At 37.5% G+C, this 26,921-nt stretch overlaps 3 protein-coding genes across 4 annotated transcripts; 2 read left to right on the forward strand and 1 right to left on the reverse strand.

Moving 5' to 3' along the window:
* The first annotated feature begins 1,052 nt into the window (after positions 1–1,052).
* On the forward strand, positions 1,053–4,207 carry APTX (APRATAXIN-like protein). Its single transcript, XM_078970093.1, has 6 exons — positions 1,053–1,212; positions 1,350–1,474; positions 1,620–2,539; positions 2,611–3,181; positions 3,496–3,666; positions 3,760–4,207. Exons 1-6 carry the CDS (start codon positions 1,179–1,181, stop codon positions 4,081–4,083), a joined length of 2,145 nt encoding a protein of 714 aa, XP_078826219.1. The 5' UTR covers positions 1,053–1,178; the 3' UTR covers positions 4,084–4,207.
* A 2,977-nt stretch (positions 4,208–7,184) lies between these two features.
* ATERDJ3A (DNAJ heat shock N-terminal domain-containing protein) lies at positions 7,185–10,245 on the reverse strand. 2 transcript variants are annotated; one of them, XM_078971213.1, is made up of 7 exons: positions 9,953–10,244; positions 9,827–9,863; positions 9,270–9,325; positions 9,089–9,162; positions 8,497–9,014; positions 7,730–8,401; positions 7,185–7,646 (listed from the first exon to the last, which is right to left on the reverse strand). In XM_078971213.1, the coding sequence occupies exons 5-7, from the start codon at positions 8,968–8,970 to the stop codon at positions 7,359–7,361; spliced, it is 1,434 nt and encodes a 477-aa protein (XP_078827339.1). In that variant the 5' UTR covers positions 8,971–9,014; positions 9,089–9,162; positions 9,270–9,325; positions 9,827–9,863; positions 9,953–10,244; the 3' UTR covers positions 7,185–7,358. The 2 variants fall into 2 exon arrangements, with proteins under 2 accessions (XP_078827339.1, XP_078827338.1); XM_078971212.1 differs by lacking the exon at positions 9,827–9,863 and having other exon boundaries at positions 9,953–10,245.
* A 5,906-nt stretch (positions 10,246–16,151) lies between these two features.
* Positions 16,152–16,622, forward strand: LOC145010110 (putative mitochondrial protein AtMg00860). Its single transcript, XM_078968691.1, has one exon. The coding sequence runs from the start codon at positions 16,152–16,154 to the stop codon at positions 16,620–16,622; it is 471 nt and encodes a 156-aa protein (XP_078824817.1).
* The last annotated feature ends 10,299 nt before the right edge of the window (positions 16,623–26,921 follow it).

The raw sequence follows: 26,921 nt of genomic DNA on the forward strand, positions 1-26,921 counted from the left end.
TGATTCTTCGTGTGTATATACATGAACAATTCACTATGGACAAGAACAATTCACTATGGGGTGTGTATATACAGGAACAATTCACTATGGACAAGAACAATTCACTATAGGGTGGAGCACGTTCTAATTTCATTTTCTGCATAAATATCATAAAATATAAAATATACACATAAACATAAACATTGATGAATCATTAAAAAAAACTTACCAAATCAAAAGTTATCTTTAAATGATTTACGAATCCAACGTTATGGGTAGGTTGTGCTATTCCATCAATTACACCGTCACACCTATCTTTAGTTAACTTTTAAAGGAACAAAAAAACCTATTTAAGATCCATTGCACCAAAATCGACATCATGGGTTGAAACGACAATAGCATTCAAGTACACTAACGGTTTTGGTGCGAAAAACCATTATAATGTACATCAACCGTCAAATACTTAGTTGGTGTTGAATGAGAGGTCATCTCCTTCACAATAACAATCGCATCCAATACTTGTCTTCAATTTTGTAACCCTAATTTAATGAGAAAGATTTGTATCAATTACGTCTATGATCCCTAATTTAATGAGAAAGGGGTGAAATGTGCTCTAATTCCACTTAATATGACATGTCGGTCTTAATTATACGATTTAAAAATAGAGAAACCGGCAAAAAAAAATTGATACGGTCGTAGGGGTTATGACGAAGAGGAACCATAACTTCAATGGTACAAGTAAAAAAAAAAGCTTCCCCTTTAAATATATTCATTTCAAAGACTCAAAAGGATAAATACTGATGGGTGTTTGGTTTGTTTTTTTGAAAGACAAAAGAACTTTTTGAAAAAGATAGAAGGAAAAAGATGTTTGGTAAAAGTATTTTAAAAGCTACTTTTAGGATTTTGATATAAAAAGAAATAACTTTTTGGAAAAGTCAGGTTACCTCTTTTTTTAACTTTTGGGAAAAAACAAAGCCAAAAAATAACTTTTGGGAAAAAGATAAGCCAAACACAGTCAAAAAGATAAAGTCAAAAGATAAGCCAAACACAGTCTCACAGCATATTCAAAATTGGAAGTCCTTACTTGAGGAATTGAGGTTATTTTTTGCAATTCACCTATTTGACATCGAAAAGGCGGGGAACAGCAAACCAGTTATCAAGAACGACCTATTCGGCGACCATCAGTTAGCTTACGCCTTATGGAAATCGACGATGAAATGATCAAATCTAAAGGTATCCTTGTAGTTTTTGCCAAAATAGTTGTTCCTATTCTTTATGGGCTGTGTTTCTTGTAACAATTTTTCATTTGTGAATTCTTGAATCTCTATGTCAAACCCATGTTCCTATCCTTTTTGGGTTTTGTTTTACAGGGGAAGAAGAAGATAAGAAAAAGCCCATAGTGGTAATACTAGTCGGCGCACCTGGAAGTGGCAAATCGACCTTCTGTGATCACGTTATGCGGGTTTCTACCCGACCCTGGGTCCGCGTTTGTCAGGTCCTTCTCTCTCGCATTCCAAGTGTTCGATGAAATGTCACATTGATTTTATGTTCATTATCTGGCACACTGTTTTGGTATCACATTGATTTTAGGGCATTACACATAACTACCAATTTCCATCACTAAACGTAATCTCACACAGGACACAATTGGGAATGGCAAAGCTGGAACAAAAGCACAATGTCTAGCTCTCTCCAACACCTCGTTAAAACAAGGAAAAAACATACTAATCGACAGGTGTAATCTTGATAAAGAACAACGTGCAGATTTTGTCAACCTTAAAAACTCTCATCAAGTAGACATACACGCCATTGTTCTTGATCTTCCTGCAAAGCTTTGTATCTCTCGATGTATAAATCGAACTGGACATGAAGGAAACTTACAAGGTGGAAGAGCTGCAGCTGTGGTCAATCGTATGCTTCAAAAGAAAGAATCACCCAAAATCAATGAAGGGTTTACACGAATAACATTTTGTTACAATGAAAACGATGTTCAATCTGCCATGGATACTTATGGATCACTTTCTTCCATAAATACCCTTCCATCCGGCTGTTTTGGAGAGAAAAAGACAGATTCTAAAGTCCAAGTTGGTATTATGAAGTTCTTGAAAAGAGTAGATGCTCCAAGTAAACTAGCATCTGACAAAACTGACAAAACTGAAAAAACTGACAAAACTACCCCTGGGACATCAAATGATAATACCACTCAAGAAAACCATCCTGTTAATGAAGGTAAGGAGAAAAAAATACCCTTTGAGAGTGGGACCCATGATGGGGTCCCAACTTTGGCATTTCCTTCTATATCCACGTCAGATTTTCAATTTAATATTGAAAAGGCTTCTGAAATAATAGTTGAGACAGTTGAGGAATTTGTGAACAAGATTGGAAATGGGAGGCTTGTTTTGGTGGATTTGTCTCATGGATCAAAGATATTGTCTTTGGTGAAAACTAAAGCTGCTAAGAAGAATATCGACTCAAAAAAGTTTTTTACTTTTGTGGGAGATATTACAAAGCTTCAATCAGGAGGCTTAAAGTGCAATGTGATAGCTAATGCTGCAAACTGGTAAGTTTTCACAAGTTTTCTAGGGTTGTTTTCAATAATGAAAATAAGGAGGGCATTTATGTCTTTTGCAGGAGACTAAAACCTGGTGGTGGGGGTGTAAATGCTGCCATATTTGATGCTGCGGGACCCGATTTAGATACTGCAACTAAACAACGAGCTGGATCTCTTACCCCTGGAAAAGCAATCACTATCCCTCTTCCTTCAACATCTCCTTTGTTTTCTAAAGAAGGTGTGACACATGTCATACATGTTCTTGGGCCAAATATGAATCAAAAAAGACCAAATTGCCTCAAAGATGACTATCAAAAGGGATGTAGAGTTCTTAAGGAGGCTTACGTGTCTCTTTTTGGAAACTTTGAATCTATTGTGAGAAATCAAGAGAAATTATGTAAGCATTTTGATGGTGTTTTGAATAGTGGTGTTGAGAAGGTTAGGAGAGAGGATGATGAAGTTTGTGGCACTGAGAAAAACAAGAAATTTAAAGGTTTTGTCGAAGAAAAGGAGATGGGTGGAAAGGTGAATAAGGATTGGGGTTCGTGGGCTCAAGCACTTTATAAAATCGCTATGAATCCTGAGAAACATGGGAATGATGTTATTGAAATATTGGATGATGTTGTGGTTTTGAATGATGTTTACCCAAAGGTTGTTTTTTATCTCTTAAGACACAATAGGATGAATTTGTACTATGTTTGATCTACATTGGACTGGTACTTTGTACTTGAATTGGGACCGATGTCCCAAAAAGGTGGGACAAAAGCTGCAGCTTTTTGTCCCACCCAAAAAGTTACTTGGTACTTGAATTGAGACCGGTGTCAGTCTCAATTCAAGAACCAAGTAACTTTTTGTCCTAGCTAGCTTTTTGGATGGACCATCTTGTTCCAAACTCAAAAAGCTAGCTAGGACAGACACTGTCAAACTCATGATCAAGAATAACCCTAAAAAGCTTGAAAATACAGGCACAAAAGCATGTTTTGGTGGTTACTCGAGTTAAAGGTCTTGAGAGTCTTTCAGATGTAGGTGAGGAACACCTTCCTATATTAAGAACAATGCATGATGTGGGTTTGAAGTGGGCTCAAACATTTTTAAAGGAAAATGAATCATTGGTATTTCGCCTTGGATACCATTCGGTATGTGGTGCTTTCATTTCTTTCTATTACAATTTATTTAAAGATGAGGTGTATTTTGATTCCGATTGTGGTTTGTTTGTTTGTTTGTTTTAGGCGCCTTCAATGAGACAACTACACCTTCATGTGATAAGTCAAGATTTTGACTCCAAACATCTCAAGAACAAGAAGCATTGGAACTCATTCAATTCTTCATTTTTTCGGGATTCGGTGGATGTGATTGAAGAAGTGAGGGAAGAGGGGAAACCTAAATTAAACGATGATGAGAAATTCATGTCGATGGAGTTGAGATGCAACCGGTGTAGAAGCGCACACCCTAACATTCCTCGCCTCAAATCACATATTGCTATTTGTAAATCACCCTTTCCTGAAAATTTATTGCAAAATGGTCGCTTGTTGCATGCTCCTACAAAAGTGTAATCTCCTTACCCCAAGTTTTGTGTTAAAACTTGTACTTGAACTTGTTCAAAGTTCTTTTTTCCTACTTATGGTAGATGTATGAGGAAAGATTTGCATGATGTGCTTAGTTCAAGTTTAAATATTATGACACTTTTGCATGCCATTGTCATCATGCTAATGAAAAGTCGCATGAAAAGACATGAAATAACATAAACAAGTTATGTGCATTACATTGGATCGAGACTGAAGTCAAATCAACAAAATTTACAAGTTTTCCCACCAAAACAGGAAAAGAACTCTCTTGAATAGATAACACCATCTCAATAATTTTATTAATTTTGATTAGGAGATATTCAATTTTAGCAAGAATGTTGTCTGAAGTAACTTTTGGATTAGAACTACTTTTGAACAAAAGTTTTTCTTTAATTCGAGTGTTTTTCAAAACCTAAAAGCTAAAATCTACTAAACAAGTTCAAAACCTCTCTTACCCACATACCTTTTTTCGCTAATGTTGATTTCATACTATTTCTATAAAAGCTTTGTTTATTCATGGTGAAGTACCTAAAACACTAAACAATAATATAAAATCTACTAAACAAGTTCAAAACCTCTCTTACCCACATACCTTTTTTCGCTAATGTTGATTTCATACTATTTCTATAAAAGCTTTGTTTATTCATGGTGAAGTACCTAAAACACTAAACAATAATAAAGCAACTAAAAATCATCTATCAATTTGCTTTTAGACAATGAACTCCTAGGTATTATTTGTTTTTTCTAAGACAAAATGTCTACAGTTTGCGGACTATATCTTTAAACCTCTACAGTAGAAGAGGTGGATCAAACGTCTGTAATCTGAAAGAAGAATAATTTTTTTAACATCTGCAGACTGCTACAATAAACTAAAATCTAATTAAACCGGTTTTTTTTTTTTTAACTTACAAGAATTCTTGGTATATCAAAACTAGCAACTTTTGTCTAAAATGGGTTTGACTTACAAGGATGGTCCAATAGTTTCGTTTTGTTGAGAGTTTAATCCAATTTCCTATGTATAAATTTTCTAAATCCTAAACTTGTAACCATGAAAGAGCTCGAGTTTAGTGGTATAGAATGGAATCCCAAATATACACAAATCTAAACACACACATAAAGATACAAAGATCTGCATATTTAGGATGTGAGTGGAGTATAAATCGTCATCTGAACACTAAATTCTATCCTTCTCCATTTTCAAGATCTGTTGAGTCGTCCATCGTGTCTCTCCTTTGGTGACACCGTCTTCAAGATCTGATGAGCATGAAATGGTGACGATAAGAAAACTAGAAATGTTCAAATCTTGATGATGGTTAAGGATGATAAATATTCTTCTTCGGTATGAGGATATTCATCTGAAATCCTAAACGACGGCTGAAACTCTAAAAACTAGAAGGGTGGCGGCTGACACCCTAAATACAAGCACACACAAAACCCTAACGATACACCATCTCTGATATGTTTTGTCCTCAGTCATTTCGTCTTCGGATTTGCCAATGATTTTTAGGGACGATGAAGTGATTCAAGTTTAGGTTTAGGTTTCATATTAGAAATCGATTCAGGTGGTGGTAAAGGGTCTTGAAACACTGACAAGGGTTTCAGATCGATGGTGAGAGGGATAATCGGAAAAGGACAACTATGACGGTGCTCTTCCAGATCTTCACGGGGCTGCTAGGCAGGTGATGAAGGCCATCAAACGGAGATCCATTGAAGATGGCCATGAGCGGCGGTGACATGGATTAGATATCCAAAAAAACCCACCTTGGAAACACCTATGGAGTCGATTTTCAGAAACTCACCCCTCGTTTTTTCATAAATTTTCAAAAACATTCATGAAGTCGATTTCCTGGGTTTTCATCATTGCTTTATGGGTTTTTGAGAGGCGATGATGGAATCATGGAGATTAGATCCAAGAACACCGGAATCTGATATGTACAAACCCATCTTGATTAAGAATGAAAAGATGAAGAAGATGAACTACTCTTGGTTAAAAAGAAAAAAATGTGGGGGGAATACGGTGGAGAGAGAGAGAGGGTATTTTACTTTTTTTTAATTTTTATTTGTTTTTTAATTGTTGTAATAAAAAAAAAATGGAAAATAAAATAATAAAGGGCAAATCTGTCATTATAAAAAAGTTCATAGAAAAATAGACCAAACTCGCAACAAAACGAAACTATTGGATCATACTTACGAGTCAAACCCATTTTAGACCAAACTTGCTAGTTTTGACATACCTCAGGAACCATTCTTGCAGTTTTGTCTTTTTTCTATAATTTTATGATTTTATTATAGATAATTAACAAATGTAAATCAACTTTTATGTATTATTATATAAAAAGCGAAAATAAAATGATATGAACTAATGTATATATTTGATAAAAACCAATAATTTTTTATCGTAAAGACATAGCTAAAAATTGTAATTAAGAATAAAATAATTTAACACTTAAAATGGATGGAAATAAATTTTGATTTTAAATGAAATTTTCAAATTTCTTATTTTACCTTTTCAATTAAATCAATTAAAAATTGGTCATAAATATTTATCTCAAGAAATGAATAATATTTACATTAAATAATGTTTTATAAAATTTGATACAAAAAATATAAGACTATTACGATTTTTTTATATCTATATAAAAAGTTCTAACAACCATTGTTGCAATTAAATCTTTATTTATAAATTCATCACAAAAGCCATGATTGTATCCACAAATCTTTTCTTTAAGTATTGTAACTTTTTTTTTCCAAATTGTTTATGATAGATAAAGTTTAAATAAATCTCTCTCTCTCTCTTTATATATATATATATATATATATATATATATATATATATATATATATATATATATATATATATATATATATATATATATATATGACTAGAAGATGTTTGAAAATATTTAAAAACTCTGATCCACATCAGCCACAAGAAAAGAACACGCAGACTTTTTTAGATCCAAAAAAACTAACAATCTATGAAGCCTTAATTGTCTACGCGTGGTCTGCGCGGCGCCACGGACAGAAGAGGCTGCAGAAAGAAAACAAACACCACCCTAAAATGTTTATTGTTTCTTTTTCCAATCATGTGAAACAAATAATGACTTGGAACATTATATTTCATTTTGTACCTATAAGGGACTTTTTGGTATCCCCAAATCATAACCATAACATTTCACATTTACAATATATAGGCCAAATGCCCGATGTCCTATACACTCTTTCTCCAAAAACTATCATTAAAAAAGAAAACCCAAAAATGTTCACTTAAGTGTAGGTTTTTGCCTTGTCTTACTAAACTGAACATCCCCATTAAGAACCGAACCCACAAATCTCTCCACTTCCTCAAAAGTCACATCCCCTGTAAAAGCTGAAAACTTTGACTTACGTGATTTATACGCCACCAATAACATATCCACTGATTTAAACCCCGATTTATCAAAAGCATATAAAAACGACGACTGATTTGAAGCATCCAAAAGTGCATAAGAAACCGAATCCCTTGGACCCGAAGCTGCATTTTGTCTCCTCAATAGCGACTTCTGTGACACCTAAATTCACATCAACAAAAAAAAATATTAACTCATTGCAATTTGACCTTTTGAAAAAAGTCAAAAAAACAAAGATAACTTACAGATGAGAGTATCTTATGAAGCTTTTCCCTTCCTTTACCCGATTTAAAAACACCAATAACACAAACCGGTGTTTTTTCCCCACAAATCAGATCAAAATTTGTAGCCCTCAACAATGGGATCCCTTCATTATCTGAATTTGAACCTAACTTCCTGTTTTTCTTCTCAAATCCATCAAACAACAAACCAAGTTCCTTAATTGTTGATTTCATATCTTTTACATGAATCCCACTTTTCAAAACCTTCATCTCTCCATTCGATAACAAACCAATCACAGCCGGAAGTTTATCCACTCCTAGTTTTTCCACCAACGGATCAGAAACATCTTTCACTTGTGTGTCATAGAAGATGAAACGCTTCCGGAACATTCCGGAAAGTGCACGCCATATAACGGGAGTGTCTTTTTTAGTAGAAAGAAGGATGAGTTTTGGTAAAGATTCAATTGTGTTGAATTTGGTCTCGAATTCAGTCAATGGGACACGTTTTGAGAATTTCGGAAGGTGATCTTGAACAAATGATTTTAAGTCTTTTAGGGTTCCATCACCAGTGTACTCGATTAATGAACCAATTTCTATTGATTTATATGAATAAATGTAGACACGTGGTTTATTCTTAGGGCGAACACCGAGTTCTTTACAAAAAGATGATTCCACTTCACAATTCACACTTCCCACCTAGAAATTTTCACATGTTGAAATTTTTAACTTTTTTTTTTTTTTCAAAAAATGTTTAAAGCAAAAGATTTGATTGTAGTAAAATAGTAAATTACCTCTAATGCCCCTTTGAGTGAGTTTCCAATTTCCTCTATGATTGATTCAAAGTGTTGTGTACCCTTCATTGATGGGGTATAAGATAAAAAGAGCCATGTGACTCCTTTTTCAATTACCTCTTTTTTATACAATTGAGAATTAATTGAAACCATGTTTTTAGGAGAACTCCTAGCACCACCACCAAATCCACCAAACTGACTCCCACCGCCACCCATGCCACCGCCCATTCCGCCACCAAAGAAGTTGGAAAAAACGTCGCCGACATCGAAACCAAATGGACTATCGCCGCCACTTCCGCCAAACGAAAACGAGTATGATTTTGACCCGCCGCTTTGACCGCCCATTGTCTGCCATTCATCCGGTGAGAATGTGAACCCGCCGCCGTGTCCTGGCCCACCGCCGCTTCGGAAGTAGGTATGGCCGCCGTGGGCTCCGCCATCGAATCCCGGGTTCCCCCTTGCGTCACCGTACATATCGTAATTTTTTCTCTTTTCTTCATCGGATAAAATTTCATATGCTGATGAAAAAAGTAAAAAAAGTAAATTTCATTGCTATATTTTTTATTTTTATTTATTTGGGGGATCACCATACCGTTATTTATTTCTTCAAACTTTTCCTGAGCGCCTTTATTTTTGTTCTTATCGGGGTGATATTGAAGAGAGAGCCTAAAAAAGAAAAATGATAATTTTAGTATGTAGAATCATTGATGTGTAGCTAAATAATAAAAGGGGTAGTGTTATCAATTATCAAATATCAAGAAAAAAAAACATACTTGTGGAAAGCTTTTTGAATTTGCCTCGAACTTGCATCCTTTTCTACTCCTAGTACCTGGTCATTTAAATCAAAGATCAAGAAACCGCTTAATTGTATAAATCTACTTCCCAACAGATAACATATTTAGCATGATCAACAGTCAACAAGTTTGGAACAATAATGTGAAATTGTCGAGTAGAATACCCCATATCTGGATGTAAGAAATTCATGATTCATATCGAATATCTTACTATTCTAACATAAAGTAATTTGAAATTTATGGTGGATGAATTCAGAGGAAGAACAGTGCCAACTATATGGGTGTCATGTTCAAAAAGGTTTGGGGGATGTAAAATCAGAAAAGTTTACCCTCCCAATTGCAATATTTGACTTACTAGTAGCTAAATCTGAATACATGCCCCCGTAAAAACCCCAAATTTGGATCAATTGAAGAAATTCGCAACCCAAATTGGCATATCATGATAAAACCTAAACCTAAACCTAAACCATAAACCACATTTCAATCCGGTATTTAGTTATAAAATGCAACTTAGAATCCAAACACAAATAACCTACCAAAACATCGCTTTCTTGCGACAACAAGACGGTGATGCTGCTTTATATGCACACAACAGGAAACATATATCAAAAGGGGAAAACCTAATTAAACACAAAGAAATTGAGAGGGGATAGGATAATTACCTTATATGGGTCAAGAGATTTTGACTCTACGGAGGCGTATAACAACAGAGAACATGTAAAGACTATCATCGATATGGTCCAGGTGTTCTTCATTGTTTTTTTCTTTCAAGACAATCGAATCCAAATCCCCAGAAGAATGTTCTGCGTTCACAAGAGAATCAAGATCGCTAAATCCCACCAAAAAAAAATTGTTATTTGAGTTATCGAGAGTGTTTGCGTTACAACTTATAGCTTCGTTAAGGAGAGGGATCGAGAGGGTTCCGAGCTTTTAAGAGGAGGGAAACGTGGCGTTTGTAGACGGTGCCACGAGTATTGACCAATAGAAATTCAGGATTTTCTGTCCGTGACCTCATCACTCATCAACTCCCTTCGTGCCAAAAATTGTTTCCCAGTAAATTTTAGTTTGGTCCCTATGGTATACATGAATATGCAGGTTTAGTCCTAGTTTTGAAAACTTTGACACCAGTTATTTTTATGTTGGCAAGTTTATCAGCTTTGGTTACTTGTAAATCCTTAATGTGCTACCATCCATAAGTACCTTGACAATTATATGCCCTTTTTTGTCTTTTATGTTTTTGTCATTACAATAAACTTTAAAGAACAATTATGCAAAAATGAATCTATATATTTGTTGTCTCTTTTGTTTATATGGAGTGACAAATCTATGATTCAAAGTTACACATGTCTAACTTGAATGAGATGACGAAATAAATAGGCCAAAAAATTAATTATCGGATAAAAGTATCAATGATACAATTAATATTAAGTTCAATGTCGTAAGAATTTCAATAAACAAATAAAGACAAATGAGTAGGATAAATTCTTTGTTACTAATTATAAACAATAATCAAATCAGACAAAACAATATCTTAGAAATAGGAAAATGAAGTCTCCATTACATATTTCCAATATTTATAACCATGTGTTATGATGTAAAAAAATACCAAAGTGGTTTTACTTTACTCTGTAGCTACTTTCACTTATATACTTTTCAAAATACAAAACTAACCTAAATGAAGGAGAGAATTTGAATGTCGTTGCACAACACTAAGAACAAACCAAGCCGGATGTTATAGATAAACAAGCGGTTGTCGGTTGTCGGTTGTCGGATAAGAGAAAATGGTGGTGGAGATAGATAGAGTCACAACAAGCATTGAAAAGTGGATCGGTGACACAATTATGTTCTTTTGAAGATATGAGTCAAACTCGATTTAATGAGTCGAAAGATGTCATTGCAACTGATGTGGCCACTATAGGTATTAACATGTATTGTCGTTGATTACCTCAAATTATGCTTAAAGATCTAAAGCGTGAAGAGCTTTTGTTGTACCGTCGTGGTTTTCATCAATGCGTAAAGTTTCTCCATGCGCAGTGTATCTAACACTTCTCGTAAATACCTCTGATGATCACCAACAGTCTAAACTTTGGAAGGGTTTGCGTGTTATAGAACTGTATGGCCCGTGTTGTGTTTGTTAAGTGCTAGGAGGGATGGTGACTAGCTTCTGCATGTCAGTGGGATGATGTTCATGTGCATATAGGCCCACTGAGGTGTTGGCCGTGAGTCATCGGCCCGTGGTTGGATAATGGCAAGAGCGGTGTTTGTCGTTGACTTTTTTACCATTTGACTTTTGGTCAAACTTGGGTAGAATTTAGTATTTGGCTAAGGATTGTCTCAATACGGCATTAGGTAGCTTGTGTTAGTTGTTTTGTTGATGAGGTTGTTGTTGAGCTTCTACCGTTTAGCATATATTAGTTTTCTCGCCATACTTTACTCTACAATATGTATCCTGGTGTGTTAGGATGGTGTTATGCTTTAGCAAGCTGTTAGATAGGTAGACTAGTTTAGACAGCTACTTGTGTTGATGGATTGTTGTTGATTGTCTATTATTATATATATGTCGACATATCTTGTGGCAAGTTGAGGATGATACAACTTTGTGGTGAAGGTCAAGATACTCAGGGCAGACTAACTTTATGCTGAAGGTCAGGGGCAGACCAACTTTATGTAGAAGGCTAAAGAGGGCGGACGAGCCTTGGGCTGAAGCCCAATGTTTGTATGCTTACATGTATTGTGTATACAATGGTATTTTGGAGAACTCACTAAGTTTTTTTTTCTTACATTTGTGGATTAAATGTTTTTAGGTACTTTGATCGTGGTATTAGATTAGGTGTTTAAGCTCATAATTATAATTGATATGTACTTGAATTTATCGTAGCACAATCCTTTTGGGTTGCCTTCATACTAGCAACTAAACAGGATGGTCTATTGAGAAAGAGGAAGAATTTATTATTTGAAATAATAAATTAATATAGAAAAATGATTTATTAATGTATTATGAAAATAATATATTAATTAGAAATTATGTTATTTAATTAACATTTAATTAGAAATTAATTTTGAATTAATTTTAAAATTAAATGAATTAATTAAAAGTACAAGGGGTATTTAGCAATTAATTAATAGTTGTGGTTTTGGGCTCTTGGACCATCCTAGAAGGGATGGACGAAAACTTCTAGGGAGGCTCTAGAATTTTCATCCATGGCCTTAGGAATGGGGAGTCCATGGGTTGCTTAGGCCCTAAGCTGAAAATTAGGGTTTCCTCCAGCAAACCCTAATTTTGGATCTAAGAAACCTCAACTATTTAAAGCGCCTCAACCTTGTGGATTTCGTCAATGCCATCAAACCCTAAGGATAGCCGAAATCTTGAAGCATATTCATCCTCTCTCCTCTCATCCTCTTGCATATTGTGTTTGTGAGCCATCAGAGGTGTTACACTTGTGACACTTGCTCTCAAAGTTCAAGATCTTCAAGAAATCCATTGTTATTACAACATAACAATAAATGTATGTATTCTAACCCTTGGGTTTTCAATATCAAAAGTTATACTTACCTCCTAGGGTTTATTGTTTTGTGTTCAATGCTCGGATGTATAATAGAGAAAACATAGATCTAACGTATTAGGGTTTCATGCACACATAGGGATTGTTTGTTATGCTCAAAACCCATCACGTGGGAAGGAGAAGGTGTGACTGTACACACATATCAACAGTTTTATGATTTGAGATTCAACAATGCTTTCCTTTATAACTCTGATTTTGGATTGTGGTTTGTGAACAAATGGTTTTGAGTTGATTATAAATTTATGAAAAAGGATGTTTACTCTAAATTAAAAATGGAAAATTTATTCTAAAAATCAGGACATTACAATCTCTCACTAAGATTCAATATATGTGCAATACACTTTACTTGAAAATTCTTACCACCTTCCTACATGTTTGGCAATTTTCTTTTCAAAAACTCAATGGTCGTGTTGTTTGAAGAAGCGTTGTCAACAGTGATGGACATAATGTTCTTTATGCCCCTCTAATGAGATATATACATGCTTGGTCAAATAAGATCCCTTGTCGAACCTATAAAGAGACTAAAAGGTCGGACTTGTGTGAAGATACGCCGCACCTACCCACGATGAATATTATAATGATTGAGCTGATCTAGACATCGGCGAAATACTTCACATAATAATGGGAGTACGAGGGTCAAACCTAGACGCCTCAATTACAATAGTAAACATTTGTAGTATATCGTTAATAATAGCTATAATGTTTAAAATCCATCAAAAGAGACTAATGACCCATCCTAAGTACAAGCTTTGGTACCTTCAGCCATCAGAACATTAATGATGATTGGAGAAAAGCCAACCCATCTAAGCAATATGATCATTCTCGATGAGAGGCGCATAAAAAGGAACTCGAAACGAAGGATACAAGTACGTTAATTTGATCTCAAACACTCATCCTACAAAATCAATTCATGATCATATACTAACTTAACCATCAGATTGTTCATCCGGGGTCGACCCCGAAGAACTTCTAATTGGTTTTATTGTCTTCCAAGTTCGGATTTCCAGTTCTTCACTCAAAAATCAGGCTCGACCTACTCGAAAGAATCGGGATAAAACTAAGATTCATCACGTGGCGTCATCTGTGGGATCACACAACAAATGGTCAACAAAGATCCAATTAATGATGTCAGGCCAATCCTAAGAATGCAGACCTTAGATCCTCCTATAGGAACACCTCAAATAGAAACGGTACCTAGAAACGGATACATGGAAAGACCATCTGGTCCGGAAAAACAAATTGAAATAAATAATGTAGAATTCTTGATCGAAATTCAAGAGAAGGAAGAATATGAAGCTTTCAAATTTAGGACATGTATTATAGCATTGTATAGAAATCATATTATAGTCAATAATGAAGTAGAGGATCTGGTAGAAGTCGGGGTTGTAAGAGCCACATAATTCCCTAAATGGATTGCAAATCATGTCTTGGTTAAAAAGAGTAATGGAATGATGATTATGTGTGTTGAATTCATGAATTTGATTAAGTCTTTCCCGAAATACAACTACCCATTGCTAGAGATAAAACAAAAAATTGAATCCTTGGGAGGTTATATATAACATTTCAAAAAAACCATGACTTTTTTTTGTTTTTAAAGTAATTAAAACCATTCCATGACAATCATATAACCAAATATCCAAAACATGAAGTTATAGTTTTCATAAAAAGAACATTAGATTAATCTTAAAATCATAAGATGCGGAAACCATCGATGGATGCAATGCAATCAGGCCGACTCTTTCCCGTTGCTACTAGAAGTTCATGAAACAGTAAACTTTAAACCGTAAGCATGAAACCTAGTGTGTTCTCCAAAATACCATGTACCAATATGAGCCCCGTTCAACATACATAACGGGCCCCGCCTAACATACATGCAAGATTCACAAAGACGATCTATCATTCTACACAGTATAGTGAGAAGACTCACCTCGCTAAGCAAAGCAGACTAAACCACAACTCACAAGGTCAGAAAGCTAGTGCTACACATCACCTAATGAATCATAAAAGTCCAAGCTTTAGTCTACCAACTAAACTAACAATTTAACCAAACGTCAACCCGGTCAAAAGTCAATGATTAACGGTCAAGGCCAGTGGTCAGCTACCACGTCGTGGCCAACCACTGACCATGTCGTGGCAGCTATACAATGAAACAACAGCAAATGAAACTCGTTGCTATGTTGTGGTAAGACCATTGTCAACTTCGTGGCCTAGCTTCATCAGGATCTCGATGGTTTTGCTTACCACATTGTGGTAAGGCCCTTGCCATGCTGTGGGGACATTGGCAGATTCATCTCTTTGCCAAGCTCTTAATTTGTTAAGTCAACTATTTATACTTTCCAAGTTGCTTCATAACATCCTTAGGGATCATAAAAACCCTAAATTTATGGACATGTATGTACAATGCATTTCATACTTCAAACTAGGTCAAAATGGGAGAGATAGGGTAAAAACCCCATGCATGAAACTCAAAACTATGACAAAGTGCAGCTCTAGAGCATAAATCATTCTTGGTATATCAATGACCAATAAAGTTGCCAACTTTATTGAAGCCATCCATCCAAACCAACCCAACCATGAAGAAACATGCACAAAACCTAGATCTAGAAGGGACGAACTAAGCAATAATTATTTAGGGACTTACAAAAGTCTAGAATATGCACAAGGTGGTGGTGATAGGCTTGATTGCTTAATCCTTGCACTAGAAAACCTCACTTCTTACTTCAAAGACCACCAAGAAGACAAATGAGATCAAAATGCTTGAAAGCAAACTAGGGTTTGATTCTTTACACTTGGAGGTAACGGAGGCTGAGGGTCGATGAAACCCTAGCCATCACATCCCTTAAATAGGGATCAATATTTGAGATCTAGGGGTTTGAGCGCTAGTCGCTACCACGTTGTGGTGAAGTTCTTACCACGTCGTGGTAATTAAATGACCATCACACCGTGGTATAAGTTGTACCACGTCGTGGTGACAAGAAAAATACCAAAACCACAATATAGCAAAACACATAACTTATACTTGAAAACAGGGTGTTACATTATAAGTGGAAATCCTTTCTGGATGCATATAAAGGTTATCACCAGGTATAAATGGCGAAGGAATATGAAAATAAAACGACCTTCCACACTGAAAGGGACCAAAATTAATTTTTGGGTTAAGGAATGTAAGGTCAATGTATAAGAGATTAGTTGATTGAGTTTTTGAAAAACAAATCAGAAGGAATGTGGAAGTGTATGTAGATGACATGGTGATAAAGAGTATGGGGATCAAGATTTCTTGGGTGATGTAGAAAAAACTATGGCTAGATTGAGGAAAATGAACATGAACCTCAACCTTAAGAAGTGCTTATTCGGAGCCCAGAAAGGAAAGTTCTTGTGTCACATTATGACCACATCAGGAATCGAAGCCAACCCGGATAAATTCCAAGCAGTAATAAACATGAAGACACCAAGGTCATTAAAGGATGTACAAAGCTTAAACGGCAAGCTAGCTGCCTTATGGAGGTTCCTGGCTAAGTCAACAGAACAATCTTTACCCTTTTCCCGGTCCATGAAAAATCATATTAGAAAAGCTGGTATTGCATGGACAAAGGAGGCCAAAGAGGAGTTTTGTAAGTTAAAGAAGCACTTGCAAACTCTCTTGATGCTAGCTAACCCGAGGGTGGATAAGCCATTGATAGTAAACCTTTCTACCAATAGAGAAGCTATAAGTGCAATGTTGATTGTTGAAAGAGACAAGAAACACATTTTGGTTTACTTTGTAAGCTGATTCCTCTAAAGGGCAGAGTTAAATTATTCCCTAATAGAGAAATTGACATTATCCCTCTTCTACATAGCTAGACGATTATAAAGGTACTTCCAAACACATCCCATTAGTGTGTTAACGAACCAACCGATAAGATTAATGAGTTTGAGCCTAAAAATGTAAAGATTGCTCTTGATCATTCTGATTGGTGGAAGCTATGCAGGAATAGCTTAATGAGTTTGAGTGTAACAAAGTATGGAGATTGATTCCAACTCCGAAGGATGCATCTGTGGTCGTATTAAAATGGATCTTTCAGAATAAGCTTGACAAAGAAGGCAACGTAACTCAGAACAAGGCTCGATTATTTGTAAAGGGATACTGCCAGGAGGAAGGCATAGACTATGAAGAGACATTTGCACCAGTTGCAATGCTAGAATCCATTTGGATTTTCCTTGCCTATGCATCTCCTAAAATTTTTGAAGTCTATCAAATAGACGTGAAATGTACATTACTGAATGGTGAATTAGAAGAATCGGTTTATGTGGAACAACCACTAGGTTTCATAAATGCAAAATATCCAAATCATTGCTACATTTTGGATAAGGTTGTGTATGGTCTAAAACAAGCACCTTGTGCATGGTATGAAACTCTAACTCAATTCTTAAAACAATCCAAATTTAAACAAGGCTTGGTCGAACCAACCTTCTTTAGTAAGAAAGATGGTGGCCATCTGATGATAATTCAAATTTATGTTGATGATATCATTTTTGGATCCACTAATCCTAGATTAACAACTGAATTCCGAAAACTGATGTAAACTAAATTTGAGATGAGCTCAATGGGTCCTGTTAACTTTTTCATTTGTTTAAATATTAGACAGAGTTTGGAGGGTATATTCATCAACTAGAAAGCGTACACGAAGTCTTTGCTTGCGAAATTCGAAATGGTGGGAGATTCAAAGGTCAAGGTTCCAATGACATTCAAAACGAAGCTTACACCATCCTTGGACAAGCCAGTAGTGGATATGATTCTTTATCGACAAATGATTGGATCTTTAATGTATCTAACATCTAGTCGTTTAGATATAATGTTTGTTGTTTGCTATTATGCCAAGTTTAAGGCGAATCCACGTGAACTACATATGATTGCTATGAAGAATATTCTTCAATATCTGAAAAGAACCTCCTATCTTAGAAGCTGGTATCCTTCTAGCTCATGATTCTTTGTGCAAGCATACTCTAATGTTGATCTTGGTGGATGTGGTCTCGATCGTAAAAGTACAACAGGAGGATGTCAGTTTCTGGATGACAAACTAGTCAGTTGGCAATCTAAGAAGCAAACATGCATCTCGTTATCCACTGCTGAAGTAGAGTATATCATTGTTGCATCGTGCACTTCGCAAGTTATTTGGATTCAAAGTCAGCTTAGAGATTATGGGATAAATATGAAGAGGATTCCATTATACTGCAATTCAGAAAGTGTAATTCGAATATGTCATAATTCAGCGCAACACTCGAAAATAAAACATATTGCACCGATATATCATTTTTATCAAGGATCACGTTGAGAATGGAAACGTTGAAGTACATTTTGTAAGACCTCTAATAAATTGACTAATATCTTCACAAAGGCCTTACTAGAAACGACATTCAATCGTATTTTATAAGGTCTAGGAATGATAGAAGCTGATTCGGTTCCGAAATCCCTTTCATAATCGGATTTTACTGTTTACTTCCAAGCATTCAGAATCATTTGGATTTTACTGTTCAGATTCGAGCTTCGGAATGATTCGGAAAGCACTATTCATATGGGTTTTAGAATGCCTCTGTATACTTCATATATTAAGTGTCTTCCGACTAGTTCTCAACTTCGGAATGATTAAAAAGATATTGTTCATTAGTGTTTCTAAATTGTTTTTCTATTCCTTTTAAGAAAATCAAAAGTTTAAATATATTTTCTTTATTTCTGTTATATATTTTTTCAGAAAATCAGAATACAAAAATATTTTCCTTATTTCTGTTTTATCTTTTTCATAAATTCAAAATTACAATTTTTTTTTTCTTTATTTCTATTTTGTCCTTTTCAAAAAATTAAAAATATAAAAAATATTTTAGTATTGAGAAGCTTATATATATATATATATATATATATATATATATATATATATATATATATAGACACACACACACATATATATATTCATCATCATCTCAATTCAAAATGATGGGGCAGATATAATATTCCGAATCTTTGCACTAGTTAAGTGTCCCTAGAAGCATGTTTGTAATGCCCGTAGATCCGAGCTAGTTAATTTAGAGACGATCAACATCAAAAATGACTTTTTGATGGACTCTGAGGGTTTTGGATTGATGGGTTGAGGGTTTTGTTAGATGCTAGGGCTCAGTAGTGCATTCAGCACGGGAGTGCGGGTTACTTAGCGTGTACGCTGGATACGCGGGCTAGGGAGCAGACCTCAGATTTTTTAGAAGGTGGACGATCGACTGAAGGCCTGATAGGGCGGTCCAGTCATGCTGAAGACTCTTTTTATGTTGCAAATCTATGTTCGGGTATTGAGTAGGCTGTTACGCTTTAGCACTCAATAGGTTTGCTCCACGTTTTGAGCATGTTGCTAGAGTAGGCTGAGGACTCTAGTATATCTTGGTTGATTGGAAGTTATTATTAGTGGTCGGACGGAGTTCAAAGAATCCTGGTGATCTCATTCGTTCGGAGTGTCTCCGAGGTTTCATCTTCTTGGATCGGGTAATACTCCAGTTGGGGACAGAAAGTGGATCTGAATGGGTGTTGTAATTAAAATATTGGATCCAGCAGTGTTGTTAGCCAAACGTGTGGCATGATTGGAGCAAGTGATAGACAAGTGGGACAAGGAACAAACCATGTTTCAGGAAAGGTAGTTGGTCGATGTGAGGCTTGGGTTTAGGCCATGGAAAGGATTCAGGTAACGAAACTGGAGTTCGGAACCCCAAGAGGGCTAGAGCAGACTGCATGAGAAAGATTTATAGGAAGGATGATCCAGGGTGACGAGCGACAGTTTTGAGCGGTTCGGATAGACTGAAGGCCGAAAGGCGTACCAGTCAAGACGAAGGCTCGGGGAACGGTCCAGATAGGTTGAAGGCCCAGGAGGGCGGTCTAGACATGCTAAAGGTTCTGAGAGTGGTCCAGATAGGCTGAAGGCCTGGAAAGGAGGTCCAGTCATGCTGAAGACTCTGTATGTGCTATTGGATCAGTATGAGGAAAATGAGTGAATATATCGCCATGCAATGGTAATTGATATGGTTTGGCCCCAAGTACTGATCATGACGATGGAGTTGGCTGGAGGCCGTGCGTGGGCTTAGTTAGTAGGTGACCGGATTTAGAATATATGGGAGTTCAAGAATAGCAGTTGCTCTACATGGATAGTGTGGAGTAGAGTTAGCACAGTGGCACTTGCAGGTGTGGCAAGGGTTGTTGAGTAGACTTCCTGGAAGGGAAAGGTATGTAGCTTCGGAAGGAGTGTGGGTCCTATGAAAGGAAGGCAGTAGAATAAATGGATGACCGAAAGTGCTTCAGTTATTAGTAGTAAGCACTGGGTTGTGCCTGATATTAGAAGCACATATGGGTTGCATGCTCATTGAGGTGGTGGCAATGTTGGATGATGTGAAGGCATGTTTTCAGTCTCCTTGGAAGTGGAGGAGGATAGTGGTTCCAGATTGGAGATTTAGATAGAGGAAGGTGAGACAACAGGATTAATAGATTCGGGAGTAGTCTGGATCGGTGCTGAGGACTGTATAAGGATATTACAGTCGGAGGTCAAGGACCTAGAGATCGTAATAGGGAGATGTGAGTAGGTTGCACCCCGTTGTGTCGAAACAAAGGGTTCGAGGGTAACGCAAGGACAAGATCCTTGGTTCCGAGTATGGTCGTGGTCATAAGCTATAGATGTAGTTGTGTTCCATCCTAGGGATGGCTGGACCATCGCAGGCATGCCTGGTTTTCCAACCCGAGGCTGATTGGTCCAGGTACGATGTGTATGAACGTTATAGCTGGGTGTTCAGGAAGGTTGCTCGGAAACTGTGAAATGTTCCATCATCTCAGCGTGGTAAGGGATTTGATCCAGGGAGGAAACAAGATGAGTGTACATCGGTGCAAGTCAAGAGAAGTGGCATCAGATGGGTGAGAGATAGCAGGATAATATTGGGTCAAGACTCAGTGGTTTAGAATGGTATCCAGTTTTCACAGGTGGCAATGAATGCGTAAAGCGGAAGTAAGGTAGTGTCTTCTGGTGGCACTTAGTTGATGAGTGTTGTTATCAAAGAAAGGAAGTCAGTGGCCGGGTTGAAGCAGTGATCAGGACCCTGCAAGGGAAGAGATAGATTTGAGGGATTCAATAGCAATGTTTGAAGGAATTTGGACCGGTTGGAGATCAGTGGATGCATTGTGAGAGTATCATCTGTAAGTTTGTATTGCCGCAGGCTTCGAGGACGAAGCCTAATTTAAGTGGGGTAGAGTTGTAATATCCCAAGTTCGAAAACAAGAAGTTGAAGGGTGCTAGGTGAAAATAAAGAAGGGACTCGGCGAGTAGGTCTCTGGACTCGTTGAGTCAAAGCGGGTGTCGGGCACGTGGTTATGTGGTTTGACTCGCCGAGTCAGCGGCTGGACTCGACGAATCAGTGTTAGACAAGGAAAAACCCTAATCTTCGGGGCTACACCCAATTTAAAGGACTTAATGTCCTCCCCTCAGCTCCCTTAGCCCCCTGTGAGATCCAGAAGCCCTAGAATCATGAGTGAAAAGCCATTGGAAGTAAATTGGAGCATTGTTAAGTGTTTTGTTAAGAGATCTTGAAGATCAAGAAGCTTAGTTCAAGGAGATTTGTGAAGATTCAATTTACTTTTTAGTAGTAGGTCATTTTGGAGGTAATGAATCGTTATCCTTGGCTTTCTCCTTTCTAGATCCATTTTTCATGGAAGTTTAGGGTTTGTTTGGGGATGATATGTTAAGATCTTGGTGCATAAGTTAGATCTGGAGTTGAAACTCCAGATCTGAGCTCTATTTGGATCAAAAATGCAGAAAGCCCTTTTGGTTGCTATGCAAAAGCCATTTCCTATGAGTTAAGTTCCTTTCTAGCTTGGTTTTTGGCATTATGGGACAAGAAGCATGTAAAGGTAGCAACTTTATGTTGCTAATGGACTCTGGAAACCCAGATCTATTGTTTGGAGCAAAAGTGTAGCTCTGTGACTCGAGATTATGGGAATACACGAATGGATTCGGCGAGTCTGGGAGATAACTCGGTGAGTTGGGCTAAGAATCAGACTTTGAGTCGCGTAGTAACTTGGCGAGTCGCATGGGTGACTCGGCAAGGAGTATGATGATGAGCTTGGACTCGACGAGTTGGAAGAACAACTCGGCGAGTCTATTGAAGATTTCCTTGGACTCGACGAGTCTGTTCTTGGACTCAGCAAGTCAGGTCGCAGAACCCCAACCTTTTTTGGTTAAAGCCTTGGATTAAGTGAGTCAGTTGGCGACTTAGTGAGCCGGACAGGATGGGACTCAGAGGTCATTAGACTCGGCGAGCTAGGTTGCGTTATGAGAGTTTTTTAGGTATGGGAACTCGGCGAGTTGCCGGGGTGACTCGGTGAGTAGAGTCACCCAGGAAGGTTGACTTTGAGTGAGGACTTTGACTCTGACCAAGAGATTGACCAGTTTGACTTCCAAGGGTACTTTGGTGATATTGGTATTTATGAAATTGGTTCTTTGGTAGTGTTTAGTGGCGGCGATCGTGTCGGAGATCGGAGTAGCTTGGTCTTATCTTTTCAGTCATCAATTGCAGGTGAGTTATCCTCAATATATCAATAGGGTCTAAGGCACCAAGGCCGACCTTTTTAGTTTTTATCTTGGTTACAGCATTCTATATGTGGTTATGGTCTGTTAGATTGGTATCAGAATAGACAGTATGTTGTTATGCTAATATGATCTGTTAGGGTTGATATGTCAATGACCTAGTTAGGTCGATGCCTTGGTCATGAAGAATTGTTATGATCGATGATATGTGAGATAATTATATTTGATATCTGTACTTGTACTATTGATGTGCTTGTTAATCTGTTAGATCGGCATCCTGGTAATTAGGACAATATTATGTTAGTGATCTGGTCTAGGTCGATATCCTGGTATATAGGATGATGCTATGCGTTATGATCTACTAGATCGATTTATTTTCCTATGGGTTGTTATGTGATTACCTGTTATATGTACTCATGGTTATTTGCTTGATGTTTGGGTTGAGGCGGTCCTGCTTTGTGCTGAAGGCCAACATACCTTACGAGCGGTCCGGATAGATTGTAGGCCCGTATGGTGGTCCAGGCATACCGAAGGCTCGGATAGATCCAGATTGACTGAAGGCCCGGTGCGGGCGGTCCAGTCATACTGCAAACTCGGAGGGTGGACCAGGTGGACGGAAGGCCCGATGTGGGCAGACCTGTGACACAGTAGACCCGATGTGCATGGCTATTCTGTATTGTGATATGATATGAGTATGGTTATATGTGGTTGGTATTTTGGGGGTAACTCACTAAGCTTTTGGGCTTACAGTTGTGGTTTATTGTTTCAGGTGCTTCAGGAGATCGTGGCAAGGCGAAGGCGTGATCGTACCACTCCTCATGTTTTATGAACTATGTGATACGGTTCTGGGGAAATACTCTGATGTTTAAACTATTTTGAAAACAAATGTATGAACTTAATGGTTTTGAATGAATTAAATGTTTTAATTTGGCTCAAATTTTATGGTTGTTACACGATGACCCAAACGATGGCCCCGTCATCTAGCAGAGTATGGATGACAACCACAAACTGTTCTAGACAGTCCAGTGGAACACTAGCAGGCTTGCAACCTGTAGGTGTTGTGAGCGATGTGTTCACCCGGTGTACTCTAAACCCTGACGACTATGTGACTTAGTGCTTGTTGTAGAAACCCTAGCGACTATGAGACCTAGTACCTAAACCATGGCGACTATGCGACTTAGTGCTTGTCGAGTAAACCATGGCAACGATGGATTTCGTGCCGATTGATTAGGATGAACCTTAGGAATGAATGAACAAGGAATAGCTAATTCTTAGGTATATCCTTAAGAGTAAAGAAGATAATGAGGATGAGTAATTGGGTTGATTGTTTGATGTTTAAATATAATAATTATATTATTGTGGGTTGAAAACCTTATGTACTCACCAGGTTTCCCAACCTGACTCACTCAGTTTATTTATATCACAAGTGTTGATATGAAGTCACATTACACTGAGAGATTAAGGAGATATAAATCACTAGTGATAATAAATGTAAGTTATGTTTATGATTATGTTTCTGTATTGACGACGACATCCCAAATGTTTTAAAATGAATAAAAATACTTTTCTTCGGAAATGCTTTGATAACGTATTTATCATGTTTTACTGGGAATAAATTCTGCAACATTTTATTAAAAGAGGTACTCTGATTTTTATAAAGCATAAACAAAATCGGTTTTTTCTGGCTGTGAAAATGGGGATGTCACATCCACCTTCTCCAACCACCACTTCATCTCCAATTACAACCACCACACATATCATTATTGCTCAATTACAAAAATTTTATGTTGGATTTTCTCAACCACGAATTTTTGTACCTTTATCCAATCCCTTTTATACCGACTCAACAGTGACAACAACATTTCTTAGTACTCCGATGTCTACTGTCAACGTATCTAATATGGGGGCATATGATTTCAGTGTTACTGTTGGTCCAAGCACTTCCACTGCTTCTCCTCTACATGAAGATGATCCAGATGTACTATATGGAGATGATGAAGATGATGTTCAAATTTTCGTTTTTACCCCATCTGCAGTCTATCAGGCAAGTGATGATGACGAAGCCCCATTGACAAATGGGTAGTTTAAAACCTTGAATCAAAAGTTGGAAAATATTTTGGAGTCTACCGAATCTTCCACAAATTATGAGTACATGTTACAGTCTCATAAGGCTACTGTGGAAATGCTGACCAAATAGAATGTGAAGGTGCTTGCTACCCCATCCAAGACTATCAAAGAATCTGAGAAAACCATTGCTGATACGACCGAAAAAGTCGAAAAACTACATGTTAAAGTCCAACAGTTTATAGCTGATTTCTGAAGCTTAGATGATAAGAATATCAAAGTGGCAAACAAAGTCATTACGAGTCTCGAAACTACTCTCAAGATAGAAAAAGAAGCTCTTTCCAAGATTCGTTCCGACCTCAAGGTTGACAATGCTGAGATGAATGCCTTCGTTGTGTCCATATTGAGCAGCTTCAGAAAGATCTTGCTGCTGAAAATGCAATCATGGACAAATTGGTTACGAAGACTGAAAAGGTTAAGGTTCTCTCTCTCAAACTCAACTATGCCAATAAACAATTAGATGATCTGGAGTCTGAGAAAGATATCATCAAAACCCGTGTTTCCGAAATTAATCAATATATGTATCGTATGGTGGAAACTCAAGATTCCATTCTTACCATTTCGGTTCGCCAACACCTAAATGAGAAGCTCAAGCTAGTTTTTTCCATGTTGAACCGACTTGACGGTGTTTCGGCAGATGATGCTCTTCCAAAACAAGAGGGATAATAAGTTAAAGAGATAGAACAACGTAAGCCCCATATTAAAAAGCCCACTGGTGAACCGCATGAGGAAAAACCGAAAATAAATTCGAAGGTTAATGAAGCTTCAAGATCTAAAAGGAAAGAAATTTTGATTGATGATGATGATGGATAAGAAGTTCTCTCAGAAGGTGAAAAATTGGTCAGGAAGAAAAGGGACAAAGTGTTTGATGATCTTCTGATTCTTCGCAAAGAATTGGAAGCAAAGAAGCATAAGAGAGAGTTGCGAAAGTTACTCTTACAACTCAGATGTCATTATTTCCTCCATGGACTCTTGTGTAACATCCCAATTTTTAATGGAGTAATTAATAAATAAAGCAGGAGTCCCGGGAAGTAATTTTATTATTGTTGTATATTTTTATAGTCCAAAATTAATTAATAATTATTGGAATGTTAGTTTTGAGGGTTAAAGAATGATATTGGACTTAATTTGAAAGGATCTTGAATGACTGAGGTTTAAAGAGTAATTTCTGGACTTATATTGAAAGGATTTTATGGAGTTAAGGGCTAAAGTGTAAGTTCGGACCTGAATTGAAAAGAATTATAAATGGAAGGGTTAGAAAGGTAAATTATGGGTTAGTTTTGAAAGAATTAGGGGAAGGAAGGGCTAATCTTGTCAATATAGGATAGACTTGTATGGGACTCGGGGTATAAAACTTATAATTCTGGTGAACCCTAACCCTACATCATAAGCAACCGTCACCTTTCCTCCTTATACCTCCCGTTCCCCCTCCCAACCGCCGGACCACCGTTAACTTCGGTTCTCAGCAGCCTCCGCCGAGTTTCTCCGATGTTCCAACCTCTAGTCGACTGCCGCCATTGCTTTACTCTCCAAATGTCACAACCGCTGCTGGTGACGTCGTGGGCAGCCGAGGGAGAGCCGTCGAAGATCACCAGTGCCACCTCCTTGTCGTGTTCCTTCTTCATCTCCATTTTGTTTCGGGTTGGTTGCACCGCCGCTGTGCACAATTGAGAGGAATGAAGCCGCCACCGCCATTGGTTAAAGACCACCATTCCACTATTTCATTCGCTGCCACCAGTTGTCACCGCTCCTGTGGTGGCTGAGGAAGAAGAAAACCGACGTTGGGATGTCGGGAGTAAAGAGGGACAACCCTTGTTATCGCTGCTACCCGCCTTTTAGGTCTCCACTGTCGTCTCACGCCACCAGGTGGGTGGCTGGGGTCATTTTGTGAGCAGATGGGGTGTATGCGTTCTTTTAGCCGGAACTCGCGAGAACTGCTACCTCCAACCACCGCCTACCGCCATAGGCGGTTGTGTGGGTGTGTGTGTATTCGTGTATGTAGTTATATCAGTGTGTGTTGTGTAGATGGTATTGTAAATTGTATTGTAACTTGTATCGGAATAATGGAAAGAAAGTCAAAAACCACCGTCGTGAGGTGGTGGCTGCCGCAACCGGCCGCCGTGTTGGGTGGCGGTGTGCTTTGCATTATGGTATTGATTCATTGGGATGGTTGAAACCCTAATGGGCTTAATGAAAGTCTAGTGGGCTTAATGGGGCCTAATAAAGCCCTAATCGACCTAATAAAATCTTAATGGGCCCAATAAGGCCCAAAGTGACCTAAAAGCCCAACCAATTGATTAATGGGCTAAGATTGGGTAGGAAACCTTAATTAGGGTTTGGAAAACCCTAATGGCATAAAACCC

This window comes from Lactuca saligna, chromosome 8 (assembly GCF_052625555.1).
Source record: "Lactuca saligna cultivar CGN05327 chromosome 8, ASM5262555v1, whole genome shotgun sequence".
NCBI lineage: Eukaryota > Viridiplantae > Streptophyta > Magnoliopsida > Asterales > Asteraceae > Lactuca > Lactuca saligna.

What these genes read in the sequence shown, in the direction of transcription:
- APTX (XM_078970093.1), top strand. Translation starts at nt 1,179, where the DNA reads ATGGAAATCGACGATGAAATGATCAAATCTAAAG. An exon ending in ATAGCTAATGCTGCAAACTG is followed by an intron (nt 2,540 to 2,610) that starts GTAAGTTTTCAC and finishes TGTCTTTTGCAG; the next exon opens with GAGACTAAAACCTGGTGGTG. An exon ending in TGAATGATGTTTACCCAAAG is followed by an intron (nt 3,182 to 3,495) that starts GTTGTTTTTTAT and finishes TTGAAAATACAG; the next exon opens with GCACAAAAGCATGTTTTGGT.
- ATERDJ3A (XM_078971212.1), bottom strand. Translation starts at nt 10,045, where the DNA reads ATGAAGAACACCTGGACCATATCGATGATAGTCTTTACATGTTCTCTG. An exon ending in GTTTGAAGAAATAAATAACG is followed by an intron (nt 9,015 to 9,088) that starts GTATGGTGATCC and finishes TTTTTTCATCAG; the next exon opens with CATATGAAATTTTATCCGAT. An exon ending in TTCATAAGATACTCTCATCT is followed by an intron (nt 7,647 to 7,729) that starts GTAAGTTATCTT and finishes ATGTGAATTTAG; the next exon opens with GTGTCACAGAAGTCGCTATT.
- LOC145010110 (XM_078968691.1), top strand. Translation starts at nt 16,152, where the DNA reads ATGGCTAGATTGAGGAAAATGAACATGAACCTCAACCTTAAGAAGTGC.